We start from the raw sequence: 14,742 nt of genomic DNA on the forward strand, positions 1-14,742 counted from the left end.
GCATTTGAATCTTGAAATTCCTGCCCTGGGCACCACATGACCTTACCTGCCTCTGCTCTTACCAGTTCATTCGCTGTGAATGGAAGGATATCTTGAAAATATATTTTAGGCCCAATAAACTGAAGTTTGCCTTCAGACCGGCAAATTAATGAGTCTGATAATGCTGTAGATATAACATGCCTTAAAAATACACATCTCAAGCAGTCATCGCTTTACCAAATCCTGTTGACATGTAAGATAATTAAAGTAAAATTTATTCTTAAAAACAAGTCTTCATGAATATATTACAAAGTGGTTACGGTTTAAAAAGAGAAAAAAAAATATTCCACCTTTAGAAGCTGCTCATTAAACAAACTTATGAGAGATGAATGATTAAAGGAATTTGCAATTAGGGAAAGCAATAAATCTGCCAGCTCTAGACTTTCCATATGACACAGTGCAAGAATAATGAAGAATGTTGCTGTTGCTCAGTGCAATCCTCAACGAACCTGTCTTTTATAAATAGCTGTATGACAGACTTCAAGTCAAGATGAAGAAGCTAAAGGAATAGAATTGCAAATAAAGGAAAGTGATAGAGGGCTGGGGGTCATTTCAAGCATACAGCCCTCTGAAAATAGCATCATGCCTCCAAAAAACATCATGGCGCTAACACATGACTAGGGTTGAGCGAAACGGGTCGATCATTTTCAAAAGTCGCCGACTTTTGGCTAAGTCGGCGTCTCATGAAACCCGATCCGACCCCTGTGCTTGTCGGCCATGCGGTACGCGACTTTCGCGCCAAAGTCGCGTTTCAATGACGCGAAAAGCGCCATTTCTCAGCCAATGAAGGTGAACGCAGAGTGTGGGCAGCGTGATGACATAGATCCTGGTCCCCACCATCTTAGAGAAGGGCATTGCAGTGATTGGCTTGCTGTCTGCGGCGTCACAGGGGCTATAAAGGGGCATTCCCGCCGACCGCCATCTTACTGCTGCTGATCTGAGCTTAGGGAGAGGTTGCTGCCGCTTCGTCAGAAGCAGGGAGAGCGTTAGGCAGGGTCCACTAACCACCAAACCGCTTGTGCTGTAGCGATTTCCACTGTCCAACACCACCTTCGGTGTGCAGGAACAGTGGAAGCTATTTTTTTTTTTTTTTCCTCAGCGCTGTAGCTCATTGGGCTGCCCTAGAAGGCTCCGTGATAGCTGTATTGCTGTGTGTACGCCACTGTGGAAACCAACTGCTTTTTTCAAAGCACATATCCTCTTGTTCCTTTCTGCACAGCTATCTTTTTTGTTTGTCCACACTTTTTATTTAATTTGTGCATCAGTCCACTCCTATTGCTGCCTGCCATACCTGGCTTACATTACTGCAGGGAGATAGTAATTGTAGGACAGTCCCTGTTTTTTTTTTTTTTTTTTTTTGTGGGAGATTAAGATTGGCATTTCTGCTACAGTGCCATCCCTGTGTGTGCCATCTCTCACTGAGTGGGCCATAGAAAGCCTATTTATTTTTTCCGTGATTTGTGTTCTAAATTCTACCTCAACACAAAAACACTACATCAATCAGTGGTAGAAAAATATTGGCCTCAGTCAGGGCTTGTGTGCCACTGCTGTGTGTGCTATCTCTTATTCAGTGGGCTATAGAAAGCCTATTTATTTATTTATTTATTTTTTTTCTTATTATTTGGTTTCTAAAGTCTCCCTGAAAAAAAAAAAATAAATAAAAAAACAGTGGGAGAGTAATATTGCCCTTTCAGCTTGTGTGCCAGTCTTGACTCCTGGGTGTGCCACCTCTCTCTCTAATTGTGGGCCATAGAAAGCCTTTTTTTTTTTTTTTTTTTTTTTTTTAAATATTATTGGGTTTCTAAAGTCTCCCTTAAAAAACAAAAAATACATAAAAAAACAGTGGGAGAGTAATATTGCCCTTTCAGCTTGTGTGCCAGTCTTGACTCCTGGGTGTGCCACCTCTCTCTCTAATTGTGGGCCATAGAAAGCCTTTTTTTTTTTTTTTTTTTTTTTTTATTATTTGGTTTCTAAAGTCTCCCTTAAAAAACAAAAAATACATAAAAAAACAGTGGGAGAGTAATATTGCCCTTTCAGCTTGTGTGCCAGTCTTGACTCCTGGGTGTGCCACCTCTCTCTCTCATTCAGTGGGCCATAGAAAGGCTATTTATTTTTTTGTTTTTTTTAATATTATTTGGTTTCTAAAGTCTCCCTGAAAAAAAAAAAACATAAAAAAACAGTGGGAGAGTAATATTGCCCTTTCAGCTTGTGCGCCAGTCTTGACTCCTGGGTGTGCCACCTCTCTCCCTCTCATTCAGTGGGCCATAGAAAGCCTATTTATTTTTTTTAAAAAATATTATTGGGTTTCTAAAGTCTCCCTTAAAAAACAAAAAATACATAAAAAAACAGTGGGAGAGTAATATTGCCCTTTCAGCTTGTGTGCCAGTCTTGACTCCTGGGTGTGCCACCTCTCTCTCATTCAGTGGGCCATAGAAAGCATTTATTTTTTTTTTCCTTGATTTGTGTTCTAAAATCTACCTCAACACAAAAACACTACATCAATCAGTGGGAGAAAAATATTGGCCTCAGTCAGGGCTTGTGTGCCACTGCTGTGTGTGCTATCTCTCATTCAGTGGGCTATAGAAAGCCTATTTATTTATTTATTTTTTTTCTTATTATTTGGTTTCTAAAGTCTCCCTGAAAAAAAAAAATACCTAAAAAAACAGTGGGAGAGTAATATTGCCCTTTCAGCTTGTGTGCCAGTCTTGACTCCTGGGTGTGCCACCTCTCTCTCTCATTCAGTGGGCCATAGAAAGGCTATTTATTTTTTTGTTTTTTTTAATATTATTTGGTTTCTAAAGTCTCCCTGAAAATAAAAGAAAAAAAACTTAAAAAAACAGTGGGAGAGTAATATTGCCCTTTCAGCTTGTGCGCCAGTCTTGACTCCTGGGTGTGCCACCTCTCTCTCTCTAATTGTGGGCCATAGAAAGCCTTTTTTTTTTTGTTTGTTTTTTAATATTATTTGGTTTCTAAAGTCTCCCTTAAAAAACAAAAAATACATAAAAAAACAGTGGGAGAGTAATATTGCCCTTTCAGCTTGTGTGCCAGTCTTGACTCCTGGGTGTGCCACCTCTCTCTCTCATTCAGTGGGCCATAGAAAGGCTATTTATTTTTTTGGTTTTTTTAATATTATTTGGTTTCTAAAGTCTCCCTGAAAAAAAAAAAAAACATAAAAAAACAGTGGGAGAGTAATATTGCCCTTTCAGCTTGTGTGCCAGTCTTGACTCCTGGGTGTGCCACCTCTCTCCCTCTCATTCAGTGGGCCATAGAAAGCCTATTTATTTATTTTTTTAAATATTATTGGGTTTCTAAAGTCTCCCTTAAAAAACAAAAATTACATAAAAAAACAGTGGGAGAGTAATATTGCCCTTTCAGCTTGTGTGCCAGTCTTGACTCCTGGGTGTGCCACCTCTCTGTCATTCAGTGGGCCATAGAAAGCCTTTTTTTTTTTGTTTTTTTTTAATATTATTTGGTTTCTAAAGTCTCCCTGAGAAAAAAAAATAAATAAATTAGGTGGGAGATTAATATTGACATTAGTGCTTGAGTGACAGTCCTGCGTGTGTGTCATCTCTGTGATTTTGTGCCACAGAAAACAGAGTGTGTAACATTGTGCCTGATTTTCCTTGTGGTCTCACCAACCTGTTAAGGGATATTGAAATCATACTGAAGTTATAGCTCACCGTGTAAGTTGTTTGACAGCAACAAATAAAGTTACTTTGGTTAAGATTTTAAAACAATGAGGAAGTCTGGTGCAAGAGGTCGTCGTGGGCGTTCATTGTCAGCTGGTAATGATGGTAGTGGTAGTGGAGCATCAGGTGGTCGTGGGGATAAAAATATTCCACCTAAGTCTGGAGCTGTGGAGCCAGTTTCGTCGTCAGGCTACACAAGGCCTCGAACGCTCTCTTTTCTGGGAGTAGGAAAACCGCTTTTAAAGGCGGAGCAGCAACAGCAAGTTTTGGCTTACATTGCAGACTCAGCCTCTAGCTCTTTTGCCTCCTCTTCCGAAACTGGTAAATGTAAAAGCAGCGCGTCGCTTGTGGATGTTCACGGTCAGGGACAAGTCGCTTCCTTGTCCTCCTCAGCAAAAACTACAACAAGAGAGAAGGATGCAGCAGGCGACACAACGGGTCACTCCATGGAGCTCTTTACACATACCGTCCCTGGCTTAGAAAGTGAAACATTTAACAGGCCATGCCCATTACAAGTAGATTCTGACATGGAGTGCACTGATGCACAGCCACAGCCAGAGTACTATGCTGCTCCTTTGACTCAGACCACCACATTGCCCTCTCAGGGTACAGATCCACAATCAGACCCTGATGAGACTATGTTGCCCCGCCACGAACGCTATACCACCGACCGACACAGTGACACAGACGAAGTTGCACACGAGCTCGAAGAGGAGGTAATAGATGACCCAGTTATTGACCCCGATTGGCAGCCATTGGGGGAACAGGGTGCAGGCGGCAGTAGTTCAGAAGCGGAGGTGGAGGAGGGGCCGCAGCAGGCATCAACATCGCAACAGGTTCCATCTGCCGGGCCCGTATCTGGCCCAAAACGCGTGTCAAAGCCAAAACCTGTTGGAAGACAGCGTGGCCATCCGGTTAAAGCTCAGTCTGCAATCCCTGAAAAGGGATCCGAGTCTAGGAAGAGTGCAGTCTGGCATTTTTTTAAACAACATCCAACTGATCAGCGCAAAGTCATCTGTCAAAAATGTTCAACTAGCTTAAGCAGAGGTCAGAATCTGAAAAGTCTAAATACTAGTTGCATGCATAGACACTTAACCACCATGCATTTTCAAGCCTGGACTAACTACCAAACGTCCCTTAAGGTTGTAGCACCCTCGGCCAATGAAGCTAGTCAGCAACGCAACATCCCTTCCGTCACTGTAAGGCCACCATTTTCCGCACCACCGGCAGTATCTGTGCAGGTTTCTTTGCCAGCCAAAAGCAGTCAGGGTCAGGGAACCACCAGTTTTGTAGGAGGAAATATTGCATCTAGGGCACCGGCGGAAACAATACCGTCTCCAACCGTCTCTCAGTCTGCCATGTACACCGGCACACCCGAAAGTTCCACGATCTCCAGCTCTCCAGTCCAGCTCACCCTACATGACACTCTGGTTAGAAAAAGGAAGTACTTATCCTCGCATCCGCGTACACAGGGTTTTAACGCCCACATAGCTAGACTAATCTCGTTAGAGATGATGCCCTACCGGTTAGTTGAAAGCGAAGCTTTAAAAGCCCTGATGGAGTACGCTGAACCACGATACGAGCTACCCAGTCGACACTTTTTTTCCAGAAAAGCCATCCCAGCCCTGCACCAGCATGTTAAACAGCGCATCGTCCATGCACTCAGGCAATCTGTGAGTACAAAGGTGCACCTGACTACAGATGCATGGACCAGTAGGCATGGCCAGGGACGTTATGTGTCCATCATGGCACACTGGGTGAATGTGGTGGATGCAGGGTCCACAGGCGACATCAATTTAGGGACAGTTGTGCCTAGCCCACGGTCTAGGAAACAGTTGGCTGTAGGCGTTCGCACCCCCTCCTCCTCCTCCTCCTCGTCCTCCTGCAGAAGCTACAGCTCTTCCACAGAACGCAGTCTGCCAACCACTCCATCGGCAGATGACACTGTTGCACACCAGTTGTCCCATTATGGGCCAGCTACTGCCAAGCGTCAGCAGGCTGTATTGGCTATGAAGTGTTTGGGCGACAACAGACACACCGCGGAAGTTCTGTCCGAGTTCTTGCAACAAGAAACGCAGTCGTGGCTGGGCACAGTAGATCTTGAGGCAGGCAAGGTAGTGAGTGATAACGGAAGGAATTTCATGGCTGCCATCTCCCTTTCCCAACTGAAACACATTCCTTGCCTGGCTCACACCTTAAACCTGGTGGTGCAGTGCTTATTGAAAACTTATCCTGGGTTCTCCGACCTGCTCCTCAAAGTGCGTGCACTTTGCTCACATATCCGACGTTCGCCTGTACACACCAGCCATATGCAGACCTATCAGCGGTCTTTGAACCTTCCCCAGCATCGCCTAATCATAGACGTTGCAACAAGGTGGAACTCAACACTGCACATGCTTCAGAGACTGTGCGAACAGAGGCGTGCTGTTATTTATTTGTGGGAGGATACACGGGCAGGCAGTAGGATGGCAGACATGGAGTTGTCAGGTGTGCAGTGGTCTAAGATACAAGACATGTGTCAAGTCCTTCAGTGTTTTGAGGAATGCACACGGCTGGTTAGTGCAGACAACGCCGTAATAAGCATGAGCATCCCCCTAATGCGTCTGCTGATGCAAAGTTTGACGCACATAAAGGAGCAGGCGTCTGCACCAGAGGAAGAGGAAAGCCTTGATGACAGTCAGCCATTGTCTGGTCAGGGCAGTGTACAGGACGAGGTAGCGGGCGAAGAGGAGGTGGAGGACGAGGAGGATGATGGGGATGAGTATATTTTTAATGCCGAACCTTTCCCGGGGGCACAGGAAATTGGTTGCGTGTCACGGCCGGGTTCTGGTTTTTTGAGGGACACAAGTGACGTAGATTTGCCTGCAACTGCCCCTCAACCAATCACAACCGGAGATTTGACAACTGGAACTTTGGCCCACATGGCGGATTATGCCTTACGTATCCTAAAAAGGGACACACGCATTACGAAAATGATGAACGATGACGATTACTGGTTGGCCTGCCTCCTTGATCCACGCTATAAAGGCAAATTGCAAAATATTATGCCACATGAGAACTTGGAACTAATATTAGCAACCAAACAATCAACTCTTGTTGACCGTTTGCTTCAGGCATTCCCAGCACACAGCGCACGTGATCGTTCTCACACGAGCTCCAGGGGGCAGCAGACTAGGAGTGTTAGGGGTGCACACATCAGAAGTGGCGTTGGACAGAGGGGTTTTCTGACCAGGTTGTGGAGTGATTTTGCTATGACCGCAGACAGGACAGGTACTGCTGCATCAATTGAAAGTGACAGGAGACAACATTTGTCCAGTATGGTTACTAACTATTTTTCATCCCTTATCGATGTTCTCCCTCAACCGTCATTCCCATTTGATTACTGGGCCTCCAAATTAGACACCTGGCCAGAATTGGCAGAATATGCATTGCAGGAGCTTGCTTGCCCGGCAGCAAGTGTCCTATCAGAAAGAGTATTCAGTGCTGCAGGTTCAATATTAACCGAAAAAAGGACTCGTCTGGCTACCCAAAATGTTGACGATCTAACATTCATTAAAATGAACCACAACTGGATTTCGAAATCTTTTGCCCCACCTTGCCCGGCCGACACCTAGCTTTCCTATGAAAAGCTCTTGCCTGTGAATTACTTTTCTAATGTCTAATTTGCTGCAGCTGATTGTACAGCATACGAAATGTTTACACCTCCCTAAATGGCAAAACTCCCCACACGGGGCCGTGGTATCACGACTTGGCGCAAGCACCCGTGAGACTGCTGTTTGTCTGAAGAGGTGGGTGTGCTCGCTTTTGGTTGACGGCATTGCTACTGGGTCCCTCATAGTACAATGTAGTGTCTCTGGCGGTGGTGGTGCGCACCCAACGTCAGACACACCGTTGTAACATGAGGGGCCCTGGGGCGGTCCCGCCGGCCTCAAGAGAGTTCCCCCCTACCCCAGCTCAAAATGTGCTCTACCACGTGCAAAATTATGTCGCACAGCTCCACCAATCTTTAGTCTATTCGCTGACATCATTCAATGTCTGGCACTGACAATACAAATTTGTAGACATCTATGATGCAACTTAAAGTAGTCTGTGTCTGTGTCCTATATTGGCACCATTAAATAGTTACTGCCAAATTACTATGTCAGAAACTCAGTAGATGAGCCCACCCCTGTACCTAAGTATGCCACCTTTTTTTTTGTTTTGGTTGTTTTGCGAGACATTAACATCTATTTATATTTTGGGAGTACTGGGACAGACACTCCTTGCACTACTCCTCCACTCACCACCAAGCTGCCTGTGTATCCATGTAACCGCTGTAAAGCTGCCATGAGCCTATTGTTTGTTATTTTAGGCCTTTGATAGCCTGTCTGCGGTCCCTACTTTAAATACTCCTCCACTCATCACCAGCTGCCTGCCCGTGTATCCATGTAACCGCTGTAAAACTGCCATGAGCCTATTGTTTGTTATTTTAGGCCTTTGATAGCCTGTCTGCGGTCCCTACTTTAAATACTCCTCCACTCACCACCAAGCTGCCTGCCCGTGTATCCATGTAACCGCTGTAAAACTGCCATGAGCCTATTGTTTGTTATTTTAGGCCTTCGAAGCCTGTCTGCGGTCCCTCCTTCCACTAGGCCTCCACTGACCAGACCACTGCTGCCCGTGTACCCCTGGAACCAATTTTAAAGTGCCTACAGCCAGCCCATTTTATTGTGTTAGGCCTTCGAAGCCTGTCTGCGGTCCCTCCTTCCACTAGGCCTCCACTGACCAGACCACTGCTGCCCGTGTACCCCTGGAACCAATTTTAAAGTGCCTACAGCCAGCCCATTTTATTGTGTTAGGCCTTCGAAGCCTGTCTGCGGTCCCTCCTTCCAATAGGCCTACACTGACAAAGGTACACCTGACAACAGACACATGGACCTGTAGGCATGGCCACGGAAGGTTACGTGTCCTTTGTGGCTCAATGGGTTAATGTATTGGATGCATGGTCCACACAGGGGACAGCCTGCTAAGTCTGTATGCAGTCCCTAATTCAAGTTGTCCTCAACTGAATAAAGCTGAGCTTCAACCTTCTGGCTCTCATTAAGTGTTTTTTAAAAAACAAAATGGTGGTTAGGGCCTACTAACGGCTTCTGCCCCTCCCTGGTGTTGCCCTCAACTGAATAAAGCTGAGCTTCTACCTTCCGGCTCTGATTAACTGCTGTTTTTAAACACATTGCTGGTTCCGGCCTACTAACGGTGTCTGCCCCTGCCTGGTGTTGCCCTCAACTGAATAAAGCTGAGCTTCAACCTTCTGGCTCTCATTAAGTGTTTTTTAAAAAACAAAATGGTGGTTAGGGCCTACTAACGGCTTCTGCCCCTCCCTGGTGTTGCCCTCAACTGAATAAAGCTGAGCTTCTACCTTCCGGCTCTGATTAACTGCTGTTTTTAAACACATTGCTGGTTCCGGCCTACTAACGGTGTCTGCCCCTGCCTGGTGTTGCCCTCAACTGAATAAAGCTGAGCTTCAACCTTCTGGCTCTCATTAAGTGTTTTTTAAAAAACAAAATGGTGGTTAGTGCCTACTAACGGCTTCTGCCCCTCCCTGGTGTTGCCCTCAACTGAATAAAGCTGAGCTTCTACCTTCCGGCTCTGATTAACTGCTGTTTTTAAACACATTGCTGGTTCCGGCCTACTAACGGTGTCTGCCCCTGCCTGGTGTTGCCCTCAACTGAATAAAGCTGAGCTTCAACCTTCTGGCTCTCATTAAGTGTTTTTTAAAAAACAAAATGGTGGTTCCGGCCTACTAACGGTGTCTGCCCCTGCCTGGTGTTGCCCTCAACTGAATAAAGCTGAGCTTCAACCTTCTGGCTCTCATTAAGTGTTTTTTAAAAAACAAAATGGTGGTTAGGGCCTACTAACGGCTTCTGCCCCTCCCTGGTGTTGCCCTCAACTGAATAAAGCTGAGCTTCTACCTTCCGGCTCTGATTAACTGCTGTTTTTAAACACATTGCTGGTTCCGGCCTACTAACGGTGTCTGCCCCTGCCTGGTGTTGCCCTCAACTGAATAAAGCTGAGCTTCAACCTTCTGGCTCTCATTAAGTGTTTTTTAAAAAACAAAATGGTGGTTAGGGCCTACTAATGGCTTCTGCCCCTCCCTGGTGTTGCCCTCAACTGAATAAAGCTGAGCTTCTACCTTCCGGCTCTGATTAACTGCTGTTTTTAAACACATTGCTGGTTCCGGCCTACTAACGGTGTCTGCCCCTGCCTGGTGTTGCCCTCAACTGAATAAAGCTGAGCTTCAACCTTCTGGCTCTCATTAAGTGTTTTTTAAAAAACAAAATGTTGGTTCCGGCCTACTAACGGTGTCTGCCCCTGCCTGGTGTTGCCCTCAACTGAATAAAGCAGAGCTTCAACCTTCTGGCTCTCATTAAGTGTTTTTTAAAAAACAAAATGGTGGTTAGGGCCTACTAACGGCTTCTGCCCCTCCCTGGTGTTGCCCTCAACTGAATAAAGCTGAGCTTCTACCTTCCGGCTCTGATTAACTGCTGTTTTTAAACACATTGCTGGTTCCGGCCTACTAACGGTGTCTGCCCCTGCCTGGTGTTGCCCTCAACTGAATAAAGCTGAGCTTCAACCTTCTGGCTCTCATTAAGTGTTTTTTAAAAAACAAAATGGTGGTTAGGGCCTACTAACGGCTTCTACCCCTCCCTGGTGTTGCCCTCAACTGAATAAAGCTGAGCTTCTACCTTCCGGCTCTGATTAACTGCTGTTTTTAAACACATTGCTGGTTCCGGCCTACTAACGGTGTCTGCCCCTGCCTGGTGTTGCCCTCAACTGAATAAAGCTGAGCTTCAACCTTCTGGCTCTCATTAAGTGTTTTTTAAAAAACAAAATGGTGGTTCCGGCCTACTAACGGTGTCTGCCCCTGCCTGGTGTTGCCCTCAACTGAATAAAGCTGAGCTTCAACCTTCTGGCTCTCATTAAGTGTTTTTTAAAAAACAAAATGGTGTTTAGGGCCTACTAACGGTGTCTGCCCCTCCCTGGTGTTGCCCTCAACTGAATAAAGCTGAGCTTCAACCTTCTGGCTCTCATTAAGTGTTTTTTAAAAAACAAAATGGTGGTTAGGGCCTACTAACGGTGTCTGCCCCTCCCTGGTGTTGTCCTCAACTGAACAAAGCTGAGCTTCCACATTCTGGCTTTCGGCCTATACTATCAGATATTAAACTGCATTTGGCCTACTAGTGTGGTTAGGCCCTTGAAACAGTGTCTGCTGCTCTTGGCTTTGCTACTCCACTGAACAAAGCAATGCCGCCTGTTTAGTCCTGTTACCAATTTTGATCTGCATTTAGCCTACTTTATTCTTTGGCCCTATATCTGTTTCCTCATCATCCTGCCCATTGCCCAGCCACTGCTAGATGAGTCTGCTGGTACATTGACCTAGACCACTACATTCCCCTTGTACTCTACACAGCCAGAATCTGACCCTGCTGAAAGTAAGGTTCCCCTTCCCGCATATTATACCACCTTACACAGGGACAAAGAGGAAGGTGCAGATGAAAGTGCAGGTTCCTTCATCAGGTGGGGGGGCATACTCGTTGGCGACGTCACTGGCACAGGGCCACTCAGAGTACGCAAAAGTGTCGCTGCTGGTGGGAGGCGCCCCCGCCATGCAAACACACCGCCGTGCGAACGAGTGGGCCCCCCCTGCTTGCTCAGGATCACAGCACTTGCAACGTTGAAATACTTACCTCTCCCTGCTCCACCGCCATGACGTAGTCCATGTTTCCTGGGCCCACTAAAACCTTGAACCAGCCCTACCCCCACAACTTTTGCCAAATGACCCCCAATTTCCAGTGCCCAACTATTATTATAAAGTTAATTAAGATTGACAAGCTTCAGAAAACAAGAATGGATGTTTTTGGCAGTAAAATGTGCACTGTAGGTGTTTTCCTGGCCTCCACTCACTGCCGGCTATGCTTCCCCATTGACTTGCATTGGGTTTCGTGTTTCGGTCGATCCCCGACTTTTAGCGATAATCGGCCGACTTCACTCGACTCGACTCTGGACTAAATCGGGTTTCACAAAACCAGACTCGATCTTAAAAAAATGAAAGTCGCTCAACCCTACACATGACTGCTAAACCGCCAGTTTCATAGCAGTCGGTGGTGAGGTATTACATCCTGGCACTGCAGTTCTCTGTAGCGTCTCATTTACTTTCTCATTATCCCATTGGGCTTTTAATGACCAAGTACATTCTTATTAATTGTGAGAAATTCTACAAAGTATTCCTGTGTGTTTGAGGATTCCTTTACTTCTAAGCTTTGATAATATATTGGTGCTCATATACAATCATATGTTGTTTTTGCTGATTAAAAGCATTTTGGATTTGATTTATTATTCTATTTATGTCTAATTTTGTAATTCTTTTAATTTGTGCATTTTTTAAAGTTGATATTATACATGTTTTTTCTTTATGCTCACCATTATGGGCGGAATTTGGGGTTTACCAGATGTTTTCGGCTGATTAATCAATTGCCGCTTTTTTAAATAGTTCAAATATTTGGTGCAAATGTAATTCCAGTTCTCCTTTAGAGAGTTTTCATGTATATTTTGGCACACGTTTTGTGCCATTTTGCAAAACGTTAATATTTGCATTAAAAAAGCACAAAAAGGGTAAATAAATATACATATATATATATATATATATATATATATATATATATACATATACAGTATATATATATATATATATATAATCACATTTTGGACTTTGCACAAAATTTGTTAAGCATGTGCACCATTTTGAAAACTGTGGTGCAAAAAAACATCAACATCAATGCCAGAAGACAAAAAATTAAAGTGATTTGAAAAACATGCAAATGATGAATCTGGACAATAGTATATACTCAAATCTGTCACAAAGTGTCAATTGCAGATTGTATATTTTTTATTATATTTTCTGCACATAATTAGGAGCATAGACATCTTGTCTAAGTTGCTCTGCCTTGTCTACTGCAGTTCTGAAATTTTCTCTATGGTAGGCCACAGATAGATCAGCTTTCATTAAGACAATAATTGCCTTCTAAATAAACGTGTTGTGGGCATGCTCTCAAACCTGTGCAGAGGACACTGTGCCGGGAGGGAAAGAAAGTGAGCTGACCCAATAAGCTATTGTGAATAGTGGACTCTGTGTTATCTATAGACTGATGTTACTTTACATTGTAATACTAGGACAATAAATGAGAAGGCTGAAAAATAATCTCTGGAATCTTCCAGAAAAAGAATCTCTACAGCTTCAGCCTAATTCATGGTAATGGCCAGTGTAAAAAATAACATATTTCAGATGTTTTTACTATTATTATGATCTTAAAAAATAATAAAATGTAACACTTTGACACTTTGAAGTCTCAAAAAATAAATATATTTTGTAAGAGTTAAACCAGCTGAAATGATGCAGCCAAACCACGTCCCACCATGGTGGCCAATGGCTGAACAAATAAGCTGCTATATTATTTCAACAATGACCACCGAGAGCTGCCAGTTGGAAAAAGCCAAACCCATTAATAACTTTTATACAGAATTTGTTCTTTTAAAATTGATTTTTTTTTACCAAACTTCTCTGATATGTGTCAAGGAGTCTGCAAATAAATGTCAAATGTTGGTTTCTTTCGTATCTTCAAGATACCGAGCACGTAGAGAATGTGATTTTAGAAACAGCCCTTCATGGATAAGATCCTTAAACTTAGGTATTCACAGATAAACATAGATTTTCATTTTTGTTCAACGATTTCAAGGACATTTCCTGAGCTGAATATATTCAAAAAAAGAAGACTACATGAAAAAGCTTTAAATATCTATTTGAGTATAAATATGAAGATGAATGAGGTAAAACATACCTAGTGCTTCTGAGAGACCGGATACTTTCTGGCCATAAATATCCGTTTTATTCCAAGCAAAGGTATAAACCAAGTTAATAGCAGCGGGAAACCATTTCTGTACAAGTCGTCCTTCCACTGCTACAATTAGATGTACTTTACTTAGTCCAATAGGGATAGTTGCGTGGGTGAGGATAATATGAATGAGGCTCTTATAGCCCAATGTTCGGCTGCTCAGGTAACTGAGTTTCAAAAAACTGGATGGGATTGAAATTTCTTCTTGCACGACCTACAAGGTACAAGGAAAACATTGGTAGAGAGATCATCCATTATGTATGGCGTTGTACACTAGTGACATTACATTTTAAACCTGAGAGGTGGCAAATTATCAAATATTTTTAATTAAAAAAAATATTCATTAGGTAAGGAAACTATAGGGAGACAACCCCAAATGACTTGCCAACACTGAATATGCTACAATCATATTTTTCAAGAGAAACTCTTTTATCTATAAGTAGTGGAGTGATGCTGTTGAACTTCAAGTCGTTGGCATTTGACCAGGAAATGTAATTGACATTGACTTTATTTAATGCATGTTGAAGGTACATTATTAAGTTCTGAAGTTGGTCCAGACCCCTTGGTGTGATAGATATGTGTATAGAAAAATAAAAATAATTCTAGTAACCCAACCTTCACCTCTTCTGATGCACAGACCTGCTCCAACCGTCATCCCGTTCGATCACTGATATAGTTTTCCCCTAGGCCATCTTTGACTTCTTTTAGCACCCAGCTTAAGTGGCATCTTCCAGTGCCAGACATCTTTGGCATCTCTATAGCTGACTAGGACGCTTCATAAAATTGTGTAACTTTCATCCAGGCCTAATTAACGTAGAAGATGCCAAGCATTGAAAAACACCAGGAAACTGATGATGGTAAAATGACCCAGTGATGACTGTACCAGTGACTGGACTGAAGAAGATGATAAAACTGGAGTGAGGCTCCTCTATGGGACATGTAATGGCCTGCTAATTAGCATTTTTGTTTTATTTCCTACTTCATTCCTAGCCACCATTTGTGGAAATCACAAAAATGGCCACTTCTCCAAAGTGTCCCAAGTGTTGGTTTCTAACACAGCACCATGGTGCATGTTGCTCATGCTT

General features: G+C 43.7%; 1 protein-coding gene across 5 annotated transcripts in view; it reads right to left on the reverse strand.

Moving 5' to 3' along the window:
• The window catches only part of TENM1 (teneurin transmembrane protein 1), a 1,288,567-nt gene that overhangs the window by 254,091 nt on the left and 1,019,734 nt on the right, over positions 1-14,742 (reverse strand). For all 5 annotated transcript variants that reach the window (XM_077285119.1, XM_077285117.1, XM_077285116.1 and 2 more), the window contains one exon: positions 13,604-13,871. In XM_077285119.1, the coding sequence (XP_077141234.1) occupies positions 13,604-13,871 (268 nt within the window). The remainder of the gene's footprint in view (positions 1-13,603; positions 13,872-14,742) is intronic.

This window comes from Ranitomeya variabilis, chromosome 2, assembly GCF_051348905.1.
Source record: "Ranitomeya variabilis isolate aRanVar5 chromosome 2, aRanVar5.hap1, whole genome shotgun sequence".
NCBI classification, from domain to species: Eukaryota; Metazoa; Chordata; class Amphibia; order Anura; family Dendrobatidae; genus Ranitomeya; species Ranitomeya variabilis.